This window comes from Fistularia commersonii, chromosome 19, assembly GCF_037954325.1.
Source record: "Fistularia commersonii isolate RoL2024-O1a breed Wild chromosome 19, RoL_Fcom_v1.0, whole genome shotgun sequence".
NCBI lineage: Eukaryota > Metazoa > Chordata > Actinopteri > Syngnathiformes > Fistulariidae > Fistularia > Fistularia commersonii.
Window position 1 is genome coordinate 163,805 of NC_141302.1, and position 13,260 is coordinate 177,064.

Below are 13,260 nucleotides of genomic sequence, written 5' to 3' on the forward strand. Positions count from 1 at the left end.
CTTCTGGAAAGGTACATTTTATTATAAAACCATGTTTACAAACATGAAGGGTAAAAAAGTGCTGGAATATAAAAACCTGACCAATGTTCTGACCCGCGTTCCGGTCTGCAGGAACCTTCTCGGCGTGGGAGTTTTCTCAAGATCCAGGAGCTGCGAGGGTCCTCGGCGGAGCTCGTCCAATAAATACGTGCACGAGGCCTTTCCTGGACCTCGGAGAACCGGGAGGCCCGCAGTTCCGTTCCCGATCAAGACCCGAACCTCGATCTGACCGGGACCGTCGACGGTTCCGCAAATTCAAAGGTTCACGAAACACGGAGAACCTCCTCCGCCGGGGTCAGGAGCATCTCCAGGGTTTCCGGGACGTTCCTCGGGAGGACGGGAACGATCCAGAACCGTCACAAGACACTTGCAAGGTTCTCCGACGCTCCTCTGAGCCCGTGTTCCTGGTGGAACCTCTGAAGGTTCCACGTATGCAGCGAGCGTGACACGGATCTGGGTGTCCTCCGGCGGCTGGAGATCCCCACGGGAGCCGGAAGTCTGGAAGCCGGGAACTCACACGGTCCTCTAAAGTCTCCCGTCCCAAAAAGGTTCTGACAAACATCCCGGGATAAAGGTCCACTCCTGGTTCTGGTCCCATCAGGGCAGGTGAAAGGCAGGAGCTTCTCGGGTTCCTGAGATCGGCTGCTTAAAGCTACGAGTCCAGCAGCGGCTCTGAACCGCCTCCAGACGGCGGCTCGGAGGATTGATGAGATGGAAGGATGAAGGATGAAGGATGAAGGATGATGGATGGGTGGTTGATCAGACTCCTCCCCCAGGCGGGTCGCGGCGGCCGTTTCAGGCTCCTTTCATCCGATTGGTCCGAGTGACGTGAGGTCACCCGCCTGCACTGACTGTGAATGGCTGTGAGGTTCAGGGGGCGGAGCCATCCTCCGGGCTCCGGTCGGTCTGAATCCGAGGCTCCGATTGGTCAGTAGAGCACGGCGGGCGGGGCTTTGGGAGTCCTGAGCGTCTGGATGGAGGAGAGGATTTTCTTCTGGTGGCCGGCGAGGGTCACGCCCACCCGCAGCAGGTCGCTATGGCAACAAAGACACGGTGCACTTAGACCCCTTTGAGAAGACCTCCTCCCTGGCGCCGGCGGTCACATGACCGTGACTCACTTGGCGTCCAGCTGGGAGACGGCGTCCAGGCCCAGCAGACCCGCACGCAGGAAGTCCGACTCGTAGCGCTCCATCTTGATGCTCCGCAGCCAATCAGAGACAGAGCTGCACGCAGACAAGGGCGGGGGCACACGCTGGTCCAGCAGGGGCTGGGAAACACTGACACACACACACACACACACACACACACACACACACACACACACACACACACACACACACACACACACACACACACACACACACACACACACACACGCGCGCGCGCGCGTTTTAGAAGCGGTTGACTAATCACTGATCATTGACGACTGATTATTGATGATTCCCTGACAGCTTGCGGGTCATCAGAGGCCGCTGGGATGAACAGGAAGTGTCAGGTGACACTGCAGGAGTAAACGGCTTGACGATCACGGCCGTCAGCCTCTGAAGCTCCGCCCCCGCGGGCCACCTGTAACCTTTGACCCTGGAAGCTTCTCTCCATTCCGCAGCTGTCAATCAAACGGGGCGGGCTCACCTGGGACCGTCCGGCAGCGTCACCTTCAGGGAGGCGGGGTTTCGGATCAGCCTATCCAGCGCCGCCACCACGTCGCAGAAGCGCGGGCGGTTGGCCCGTTCCTTCTGCCAGCAGTCCAGCATGAGCGCGTGCAGGGAGGCGGGGCAGTCGGGCGGCGGCGGCAGCCGGTAGTCCTGCTCGATGGCGTTGATAACCTGGAGGAGAGGAAGGTCGAAGGGGACGTCCAAAACGCCAATCAGAAGACGACTTGGGATCAATAAACGCTTTTGTCATTCCGGCAAACACGTGTCATCGGTCGGCGCGATCGGCGGTTATTGATCGGTCGCGGGAGCGGCTCTTACGTCCTGGTTGCTCATGTCCCAGTACGGACGCTCGCCGTACGACATCACCTCCCACATGACGATGCCGTAGCTCCAGGTGTCGCTGGCCGTGGTGAACTTCCTGTTGAGCCAGGAGACGCCCCTTAGCCTCGGCTACAAAGCAAGGCAGCACGGCAGCACGGCGCCACCCGCTGGCGGACGCTCACCTGTAGGCGATGGCCTCTGGCGCCGTCCAGCGAATAGGAATCTTTCCTCCCTGAGAAGCACACGGCCCGTTAGCTAACGCCGGTACACAGTGCAAGATGCTAATGAAAAAGCTAAAATACCAGCTAAACATAGAAGTTCAAGCTAACACCGATACGTGGTGCAAGATGCTAACGAAGAAGTGGACATGCTAGGTAAGAGAAGAATGTCAAGCTAACATTAGTACTCAGCGGAAGATGCTAATGAAGATGCTAAAATACTGGAGAAACATGGAAGTGAAAGCTAACATGGGTCTCAGTAGAAAAGGCGAACGAAGAAGCCTTAATACTAGCTAAACTCAGATGTTTGAGGTAAAACAGGTGTTCGGTGGAAGACGCTAATAAAGAAAATAACATACTAGCTAAATGTAGACATTCGAGCTCACAGTCAGTACCAGTGGACAATGCTAATGAAGAAGCTAACTACAAGCCAAAAGAGCAAAATGAAGCCAACTTTGGAACTGAGTGGAAGATGCTAAAGAAGCAACCTGAAGCGAACAGACTAGCTAAAAGTAGGGGTTAAAGCTAGCATGAAGCTAAAAAGAAGCAGCTAGATTCTAAAATGGAACTAAACAACGAACAGAAAATGACTTGACATTATTGAAAGCAGCGGCTAGCTAGTAAGCTAGTTAGCTGGTCAGCTGGTTAGCGCAGACTCACCAGAGAGCTGGTGTAGGTGGGATCGGACGAGTTCTCCGTCAGGAACCTGCTGAGACCGAAATCTGACACCTGGAGACAGAAGAAGCTGTGAGCTCTGGGACGGCAGGGATGGACGGGTGGACAGACAGACGGAGGACAGACAGACGGAGGACAGACGAGGACAGACAGACGGAGGACAGACAGACGGAGGACAGACGGAGGACAGACGAGGACAGACAGACGAGGACAGACAGACGGAGGACAGACGGAGGTCTCACCTTACAGACCAGGTTGGAATTGACCAGGATGTTACGAGCCGCCAGGTCTCTGTGGACGAAGCTCATGTCGGACAGATACTTCATCCCCGCGGCGATCCCACGCAGCATCCCCACCAGCTGGATGGTGGTGAACTGACCGTCGTTCACCTGAGGACGCACGGACGGCCTCAAAAAGACGGTCGGACGGACGGACGGACGGACGGACGGCGAGGCCTTACCCTGAGGAAGCTGTCCAGAGCGCCGTTCTCCATGAACTCGGTGAGGATCATGACGGGGCAGGAGGTGGTGATGACCCCCTCCAGGTGGATGATGTTGGGGTGCTGGAACTGGCCCATGATGGACGCCTCCGACAGGAAGTCCCGCCTCTGCTTCTCCGTGTAGCCGCCCTTCAGGGTCTTGATGGCCACGTAGTTCTCCTTCCTGCCCGGGACCCGCAGACGGCCGCGGCACACCTCGCCAAACTCACCTGCGCCGAGACATCGCAGCGTGGGTGTGTGTGTGTGTCAGCGCGCATGCATGCACGTGTGTGTGTGTGTGTGTGTGTCAGTCCGCATGCACGCAAGTGTGTGTGTGTGTGTGTGTGTCTCCAGTATCCAGTATCACCTCACTAATGTCATTTCCAGGACTCAGTGTAATTACCTTACACACACACACACACACACACACATACATGCACACACACACACACACACACACACACACACACACACACACTGATAGAACGCCACAGATCTTCCTCCTGGGTTAAAAGCTTCTCCTGCCGGAGGCAGAGCCGTCCTCCAGAGGCGGTTCCTCAACGTTCTCACAAAGCTTCTTTATGAAGTCCGACAAAGCGAAGCTCGGAGTGAGCCTGGATCATCTCCTCTGAAGGTCTGGGGCTTCGGAGGACAGGTTCCGCTCCCAACCTTCAGGAGGAAACCTCCTCGGACCCCGAGCCTCTCATATTGAAGTTCCCTCAACACGGGTTCCACAAAGAGGTTCTCAAAAGGTTCTGTGTCCTTGGAAAGGTCGCTCACGTTTCATCTGCTCTTCTCCTGACAAGTGACTCCATCCTTCTGGAGAGTTCCACCCAACACGTCCCTGAAGCATCTCTGCCCTCGAGGTTCCTTCAAACGTTCCCCGACCCCTCAAACGTCCCTCAAACCTACCCGCTCCGATCACCTCCTCGATTTTGACGAAGGAGGCGTCGATCTCCTTGGCGAACTCCCTCACCGCCTCGTTGGGATCTTCGTAGGTGAAGGGGTCGATGTACACCTTCATCGCTATGACGACAAGACAACATGGTCATCGTCATGGCGACCGTCGCTCTTTCAGAGCAAGATGGAGGCAAACTCACTCTGTCCCAGGGGGAAGTGACACGGCTTGTCAATCTCCTCTGACTCCGCCCTCCTCCTGCTGAGACACACCACATAGGCAGGCAGACACACACACGCACACACACACGCACAAACACACACACACACACACACACACACACACACACACACACACAGGCAGACAAGTTAGTGTTTCACATCTTTTCTTCTCAGGAATGTTTTTATCTTCGGGTGTCAGGTTTCTTCATCCTGGTACAGTCCACACACACACACACACATACACACACACCCACCCAATCTATCTGCATGTGTGTGTCTCTCTCTGTGCCTGTTTGCCTGCCTCTGTGTGTGTGTGTGTGTGACCCTGAGGTCAGTGTCTCATTGTTCTTGTGAGGGAAGCGGGGCGTGGACTTCCTGTCCTCGTACCGGTAACAGACCACGCTGATGGCGGTGGCGGCGATGAGCAGCAGGATCGCCACGGAAACCAGGACGGCGGTCAGCAGCAGCTGGGAGTGACCTTCAACACAGGAGCACAGGGGTCGTGAGCGCGTCCTCCCCCGGGGCTCGGGGTGGCCGTGGGCCGACGGGAAGGCTCGTACCGTCGGGCAGCGTGCTGAAGGTGGCGGCGGCGCCGAAGGAGCCGTACCCGGCCCGGGAGCGTGCGCGCACCTGAGCCTGGTAGAGCCGGGCCCGCTGCAGCCCGCCCAGCACCACCGAGGAAGACCCGCTGGACACGTACTGCCACTGCCCCGCCTCCTCGCCGTCCTGACAGCGAGATAAGAGTCGCGTCACGGGCCTCCGCGCACGTGTGTGTGTGTGTGAGTGTGTGAGCTCGCACCTTCGGGCTGTAGCGCAGCTGGTAATCCAGGATCTGATGGTGATGGAGATCCGGGACGTTCCACTCCAGGGTCAGGCTGGACTCTGAGGCCGCCGCCCTCCTCAGGCCGGACACGGGCAGAGGCACTGCGGGCGCCGAGCCGCCAGCGTCACGACATCACAGTTACACGACATCATCGCATCATGACATCACAACGTTACGACATCACAATAAAACGGTATCACAATGGAGGCCGTCGTGCGGAGGCGGCGGCGGCGGCGGTACCGTCTCTGCTGGTGGTGACGTTGACCCGCTCGGAGGCGGGCTCTGATTGGCTGAGGTCCGACACGCCGTTCAGGGATTCGACGGCGAAGGAGTAGCGGGTGTGTGGGCGGAGTCCCCAGACCGCCACCCGCCGCTGGGTCAGTTCGCGCGCCGGCCGGTACAGCACGCTGTCGTCGCACGGCGAGCAGGAAGGGGCGGGGCTCTGGGGAGGGGGAAGGGGAGGATTCAGGGGTGATTGGCAGCTCTGGCGGGCGGGGGGGAGCGGGCGGAGGGCGGCGCACCTGTGCGGTCCCGCACGCCCAGCAGACCACCCGGTAGCGGAGGTCTCCTCGGCCGCCGCGGTCCAGCGGCTCGCTCCACTCCAGGGTCACCGAGGTGTCGTTGATCTGCACCACCACGGAGCGGGGGGGCGTGGGAGGGCCTGGGGGGGCAGAGGGCAAACACAGGGGTCAATGACCCCCCTGAAACCTGAGCCTTCATGTGTGTGTGTGTGTGTGTATGTGGATGTACACGCACAGCTAATGAGCCTCCTAATTAGGCCTAGTTAGCGTTACCCCGGGCAACAGGGTTTCAGGTAGACATGACAGTGCATGTGTGTGTGTGTGAGAATGTGTGTGTGTGTTTCTTACGTGTGCAGGCTGCGTGCGGCGGGTCGGAGTCGGCCCGATGGTAACCGGGGTAACAGAGGCAGTAGGCGGAGCCTGGGACGTGTGTGTTGCTGTTGGCCGGACAGAGGCCACACCCCTTGGGCCCTGACCCCGCCTTGAACTGTCCTGACGGACAGGCTGCGGGAAGAGTCAGCATTAGCATTAGCATTAGCGTCTCGCCTTGAAGGGCCGCAGCGCTCGTTGTTCTTCGTCCTGTCAAGACGCCTTGATCACTGCGGGAAAACTAATTAGTATTTGATTCGTTCTGGTTCCTGGTCATTTTTTCTAGAGAATTGCAAATTATACATAAAAACAGTGACAAAGAAATAAAACAAAAACGAATTAGGCCGATACAAATTTTTTTCCAGACAGAAGAATCCATGTTTGATGTGTGTGTGTGTGTGGGGGGGGGTAGGCGGACCACTAGCGCAGGAATGTTTGATCTGATGGCGAGCGAGGGGCGAGCTAGGACAGCAGGCTCACAGACAATAAGAGACAGGAAGTGACCTTGGCTCCTGCAGGATGTGGAGACTGCTGCCATGATGTCATCCCCCCCCTCCCACACACACACATACACACACAGAAATTAACCCCTGACCTCTTCATTCAAGTGCCCCCCCCAGCTGCATGTCAGAGGCAGCACGCCCCCGACGCCGCGACGCTTCCTGGCGGCCGTCAACCGACCTCTGACCCCGCAGAGAATAACAGGAAGCCGGGACGAGCTCGCTGCGTTTTCATCCCGACGCCAACGCCGCCCGTCTCCCCGTCACGCGCCCTCCGACCCCGGGAGCTTTCACGGACGCGACCTCGTGGCTGTTCCACAGTGTCCTTCCTGTGACGGACGGCGCCGCTGCGCCCGGGCCGCAAACGCCAAGGATCCACGCCATTGTTTGAACGGCTCACCTCGGCATCGCACGTCTCCGTCGCCGGCCTCGTATCCGGGGCGACAGGCGCAGCTGGACGAGGGCCGCTCCACCCACTGGCCGTCCTCGCCGCACAGCATGCTGGGAGGATGCGAGTTCTCCCCCGGCGGCGTGATGGCGTTCTCCACGCACACGCCCTGCGCCTGGAAGCAGATGCACGGGAGAAGCCTCAGTCGAGCCGCCGCCGGCGAAGCGGGGGGGGGGAGGCGCTGATTGTCCGTTGGTTGCTACGGCAACCGAACTTTTACCTGCTCCACCAGCGAGTGAGGGACGGTCTCGGGGAAGGCGGCGAAGGCGCGGCGAACGGGAGGGCACTTCCTGTAGAAGACGCGCAGGGCGAGCAGGGCCATGCAGGTGCCCTGACTCTGGAGCGCCAGGTAAAGCCCCGCCCCCCGCGGCGCCTCCAGACGCAGCAGCTTGACGTTGGAGCGCCGCTCCCCGCCGCGCGGGAGCAGCAGGTGGTCGGCGGCCAGCGTGGCCACCTTGGTGTACGGGTTCTCCATCCACGCCGGGTGAGTGGGCGTGGCCTCGTCGGCGTCGGACGAGAAGTAATAAAGGTTGAAGGTCTCTTTACAGTGACGCCTGTTCATGGACGAGCACTCCATCATGGTGAACCTAGGGGTCGGAGGTCAAAGGTCGGAGGTCAGCTACCTCCAGCGCACGGACCGCGCGCGGACGGAGGCTCCGCCCACCTGATCTCCACGTAGATGGTGCTCGCCGCTCGGCGGGGGATCCACCGCGTCCTCAGCCAATAGGAGGTGAGGGAGTCGGTGGTGCAGATCTCGTAGGTCCGCACGCTGTTGGAGTCTTCGTCCAATCCGCTGACCTCCTCCCACTGGGGGCGGAGCAAACACCACAAGACATCAGGTGTGTGTGTGTGCCTGTATGTGCATGTGCGTGCGTGTGTGTGTGTGTGTGTGTGTGTGGACCTGCGGGTCATCAGCAGGGTAGGAGGTCCAGCGAAGGTCAGAGGTCTCCAGCTTGGAGTTCATCAAGACCTCTGGGATGAGAAACACACACACACACACACATACAGACACACACACACACACGCACACAGAGTAAATTATTATATACATTATATATTACATCATATATTATACAGTCATTATTGACAGATTAAATATTTGAGGAGCTGAGATGCTCCAATAGCAACCATGAAAACCAGTGTCCAACCATGGTTACTACGGTAACCAGCAGCCATGACTGTTTTGCCTGAGGGACAGTTTTGCTGTTTGTCCTGATAAAGATTGGGATCAACATCTTTCATTGGAGCAGATCATGTGAGATACAGACCCGCACACACACACACGCGCACACACACACACACACACGCACACACACACACACACAGCTTCATTCCTTAGCTGCTTCCAAGTGGAACGGTGAAATAGCTTCCCTTCTTCTGCACTGTAATTACAGACACACACACACACACACACACACTGTTTTATCCCCCTTGTCAGTCAGAGGAAATCAGTGTTGGAATGCAGCAGTGTGTGTGTATGTGTGTGTTTGTGTGTGTGTGGTTGTGTGTGTGTGTGTGTGTGTGTGAGAGTGTGTGTGTCTATCAGGGTCATTTTTTCACACTTTGGGTTATTAATCCAGTTAGAGAGTTGATGAGGTGAAACCACACACAGGGGCTGTGTGTGTGTGTGTGTGTGTGTGTGTGTGTGTGTGTGTGTGTGTGTATCGCCCCTTACAGGTTTCACATTTCACAATAAGACCCCCATCAGGAGAAAATCACATTTTTTACTTAATGAGAAGAATTAGAAGAATGGATTAATCACTAGGCTCTGTGTCATTATTGATCTTCGACCAGTGTGTAGTTGATCAATGACCCTACTGATCACAACGCCAGGACCAAGATCTAAGATCCATGTGGTTCAGATCCACAACTACCTGCTGGAACCCGATAAGAAGGAGATCCACATCAAGGGCCAGCTGTCTCGATCTCTCTCCCACACACACACACACACACACACACACACACACACACACACACACACACACACACACACACACACACACACACACACACACACACACACACAGACACACACAGACACACACACACACACACACACAGACACACAGAGACACAGACTCCTCAGTCAAGTGTCTTGTATAAACATCCCATGAGCGTTGCCATGGTAATCTCCTTGTCCCTATTGTGGCCTTCTGTCAGTGTTTGTGTGTGTGTGTCTCTGTGTGTGTGCGTGTGAATGTGTGTGTGTGTGTGTGTGTGTGTGTGTGTGTGTGTGTGTGTGTGTGTGTGTGTGTGAGAATGAAGCACCATCCTACATGTCCATGATTCTGCGCCCATTTAGACCCCTTTTGGGATGGGCGGGGCTTAGGAATGGGGGCGTGGCTTAACCCTGACACAGACAAATAGAGATGGTTGTTCACAAAAGCAAAACTGAGCCCCTTCTTGTTCGCAATGGTGATGGATAGGCTGACAGATGAGGTTAGACAGGAATCCCCATGGACCATGATGTTTGCGGATGACATTGTGATCTGTAGTGAGAGCAGACAACAGGTAGAGGAAAATCTAGAGAGGTGGAGGTATGCTCTGGAAAGGAGAGGAATGAAAGTTAGTCGCAGCAAGACAGAATATATGTGTGTGAATGAGAGGAACTCGGGTGGAGCGGTGAGGCTACAGGGAGTGGAGATCAAGAAGCTGGAGGATTTCAGGTACTTAGGGTCAACAGTCCAGAGCAACGGAGAGTGCGGAAAAGAGGTGAAGAGACGGGTCCAAGCAGGTTGGAATGGGTGGAGAAAAGTGTCAGGGGTACTATGTGATAGAAGACTATCGGCCAGAATAAAAGGAAAGGTGTACAAGACAGTGGTGAGACCAGCGATGATGTTTGGACTAGAAACTGTTACAATGACCAAAAGACAGCAGGCAGAACTAGAGGTTGCAGAGATGAAGATGTTGAGGTTCTCTTTGGGAGTGACCAGGATGGATAGGATCAGGAATGAATCTATCAGAGGGACGACACATGTTCGATGTTTTGGAGAGAAGGTCAGAGAAGCCAGACTGAGATGGTTCGGTCATGTACAGAGAAGAGATAGTGAATATATTGGTAGACGGATGCTGGAATTGGAGCTGCCAGGCAAGAGGTCTCGAGGAAGACCAAAGAGAAGATTTATGGACGTAGTGAGAGAGGATATGAAAGTAGCTGGTGTGAGAGAGGAAGATACAGAGAATAGGGTTAGATGGAGAAAGCTGACTCGCTGTGGCGACCCCTAACGGGAAAAGCCGAAAGAAGAAGAAGAAGAAGAAGAAGAAGTTCACAAAAGCAAAGAGAAACCTGCTCGGTGCTAACCATGTTGCCAGCAAAGAGGAACCTGCTACATGCTAACCATGTCACTAGCAAACAGGAACCTGCTACATGCTAACCATGTCACTAGCAAACAGGAACCTGCTACATGCTAACTACGCCACAAACAAAGAGAAACCTGCTAGGTGCTAACAATGTTGCTAGCAAACAGGAACCTGCTACATGCTAATCATGTCCCTCGCAAAGAGAAGCCTGCTCGATTGAGTGTCTCCCTTCCAGTGATCGGAGCCGATCACAGTCTGATCAATAACCCGTCCATACCCACCGTGCAGCCATTAGTCTGATCGATCACACCTCAATGTGTAATAATAAACCTCAGCCCTTTACTGGCCTTCTAATGACGTCTCAAAACGCCCCGCTGGGCGTGTCTGGAGCTTCTCCACCACACGTTCCAGGTGGAGGTCTGGTGGAGGTCTAGGGGCTTCTGGTCCAACAAAGCAGGAAGTCCACAGGAGATCCACAGGAGGTCCACGGGAGATCCAGAGAAGATCCAGAGAAGATCCAGAGAAGGCCACAGGTGGCCGTGCGAACATGTGGCGCTCCGGCGGCTTCTTTTAAAGATGGCGAGATCTACGGTCGTGTCCGGCGCTGTGCGCAATGGACACATTATCTGGCCAATCAGAAGACAGCACTCTGATGATGTCCCTTTTTAGTGTTAGCACAGCTTGGAGGCTCACCAGAGTGGGTACTAAAGAAGTACCAGGTATTCCAAGAGTACCAGGTACAAAGTACTAAAGGAGTACCAGGTGTTGAAAGAGGACTGAGTTCAAGATGAAAAAGAAGTACAAGGTACTCAAGGAGTACCAGGTATAAGGTACTAAAGAAATACCAGGTCTCAAAGAAGTACAAGGTATCAAGAAATACAGGGTACCTGTAGAGTACTAATGAAGTATAAGGTACCGGGTACTAATGTAGAAGGTACCGGGTGTTAATGAAGTGCCACGTACTCAAACAGTACCAGACACAAGGTGCCAAAGAAGTAGAAGGTACCAGGTATCGAAGAAGTACCGAAGAGACCCTGCTCCTGAAGAAGTACCGAGTACCAGGTGCCTCATGTGCGTGAGCGCGCGCACTTATCAATACTGCTACCGATCGGTGCTTCGCTGATCCCAGGCTGGCAGAACTTGTCGGATGATTGACAGGTGGTTCGGAGGCGAGGTCACTTCCGGCAGGCCCAGGTGACCTTTCACCTTCAGCCCAACCTTCTACTCTTGAAGAAGCTGTGGAGGTGCGACCTCGGATCGGCCGATCGATTCGTTTCCTCAGTGGATTCCGGCCGCTCCCGGTTGTCCTTGTCGCGTGGGAACGTTTGAAGAGTTCAGATCGATCGATAAGGTGATCGGGGCGGCGCGCGAGGGTTTCATGCTCCGGTCTGGGATCGATAAGACGATCGATCACTCACCTTCGTCCGCCCGGCAGCAGCTCCGTAGCAGCGGGAGGACCAGCAGCAGCAGCCCGCCGGCCCGCATCGTCCCGCCTGATCGCACCTATCGATCCGCGATCGGTGACGTCACCTGGGCTCGCAATCGGCCCGCCGCGCGCGCCTCATTGGAGGTCCAGAGGAACAGAGGAGGCCTTTGGTGGAAGCTGGATCTGGAGATCGGTCCTCCACGCCCCGGCCCGCCGCCTCATCCCGCCAGCACCGGGCCGCGGGGAGCGGGCAAAGCTCCGGGCCGAGCACCGGGGCCGAGCACCGGGGCCGAGCACCGGGCCGAGGACCGGGCAAAGCTCCGGGCCACGGGGAGCGGCGGCCTCCGAGGCCGGGAGAGGAGCGGCGAGCGGCGGCGTGGCGCGCGGAGAGGGGTCGGCGAGGCGTCCGGAGGTCGGAACCGCCGAGCACGAGCACGAGCACGAAGCCTCTCTCACACGTACACGCACGCACAGGTGATCGTGGACGCGCAGCTCGATCCGAGGAAAGTTGAACAAAAGCACACAACTTTTACGGACACGCCCACAGACACGCCATAGGCTGGAGGCAGACGTCCATCAAGCCCCGGGGGCGGGGCTTAGCCCGCCTCAGAGGTCAAGCGATTTCTTTTCTTTTTAATTCCCAAATCTATACACACAACAAATGTGCTCAGCGAGGGGAAACGCAAAAATAGACATAGATACAAAAAGCAGACAGCCACATAAAGAGTGTAACTCAAATCCTTTTGATGCTAATGCCCAAATGTTTCCAAATAATATTTTGTTGTTGCCCCCGGTCCATGTCTGGTGGTGCTGCAGTGATCGGCCTCCTGAAGAAGCTTTGACGCGCGGCCTGCCGTTCATACGTTTCCTTTTGTCCGTATGAATCGTCCCAGGACAAGGACATGCTTCCGGTGGGACAAAAGAAACAAAGTCCTTCTCCCTGGTTGGGTCTCCATAGGAGAGAGACGTGTCCTGATCCTGCAGCTGCACTGAGAATCCACTTCTTCTCTCCACAAAGGCTTGAACATCCAACCCAAACAGTTGAGTACAAGCCAGTCAAAGAGATTCTCCACGTTTTCCACAGAAACCGCAAGAGTCGTCGATGTCAATCCGAAACCTTTGTCGTGTTTTTTGTTGCTGTGTGCCATTTTATAAGAAACCTCCTTCACTTTATTGTTGAGACAGAATAAAGTGGCCATATTTTATTCCAATTTACATCCTTATAGAAAGAAGACCGAAAAACTGTAGCCGTAGGAACAGTTTGACCGACCAAAAGAGTCCCGATGTATTTATTTGGACATTTGTCCTTCGGATATCCAGCCTTCCCTGGAAGATCTTGTTCAGAATCGACACCTGACGTCCTGCCGT

At 55.6% G+C, this 13,260-nt stretch overlaps 1 protein-coding gene across 1 annotated transcript; it reads right to left on the reverse strand.

Moving 5' to 3' along the window:
- Nucleotides 1–12,370, reverse strand: LOC147223139 (ephrin type-B receptor 4b-like). The gene is made up of 21 exons (XM_086165474.1): nucleotides 11,885–12,370; nucleotides 8,068–8,138; nucleotides 7,831–7,973; nucleotides 7,387–7,753; nucleotides 7,119–7,281; nucleotides 6,198–6,353; nucleotides 5,850–5,989; nucleotides 5,569–5,770; nucleotides 5,305–5,429; nucleotides 5,066–5,231; nucleotides 4,893–4,983; nucleotides 4,487–4,545; nucleotides 4,299–4,412; nucleotides 3,369–3,616; nucleotides 3,151–3,297; nucleotides 2,894–2,962; nucleotides 2,198–2,247; nucleotides 2,013–2,112; nucleotides 1,672–1,865; nucleotides 1,158–1,316; nucleotides 1–1,073 (listed from the first exon to the last, which is right to left on the reverse strand). Exons 1-21 carry the CDS (start codon nucleotides 11,949–11,951, stop codon nucleotides 968–970), a joined length of 2,937 nt encoding a protein of 978 aa, XP_086021600.1. The 5' UTR covers nucleotides 11,952–12,370; the 3' UTR covers nucleotides 1–967.
- Nucleotides 12,371–13,260: the final 890 nt, after the last annotated feature.

What these genes read in the sequence shown, in the direction of transcription:
- LOC147223139 (XM_086165474.1), bottom strand. Translation starts at nt 11,951, where the DNA reads ATGCGGGCCGGCGGGCTGCTGCTGCTGGTCCTCCCGCTGCTACGGAGC. An exon ending in ACCCTGCTGATGACCCGCAG is followed by an intron (nt 7,974 to 8,067) that starts GTCCACACACAC and finishes CTCCGCCCCCAG; the next exon opens with TGGGAGGAGGTCAGCGGATT. An exon ending in CGGAGACGTGCGATGCCGAG is followed by an intron (nt 6,354 to 7,118) that starts GTGAGCCGTTCA and finishes CTCTTCCCGCAG; the next exon opens with CCTGTCCGTCAGGACAGTTC.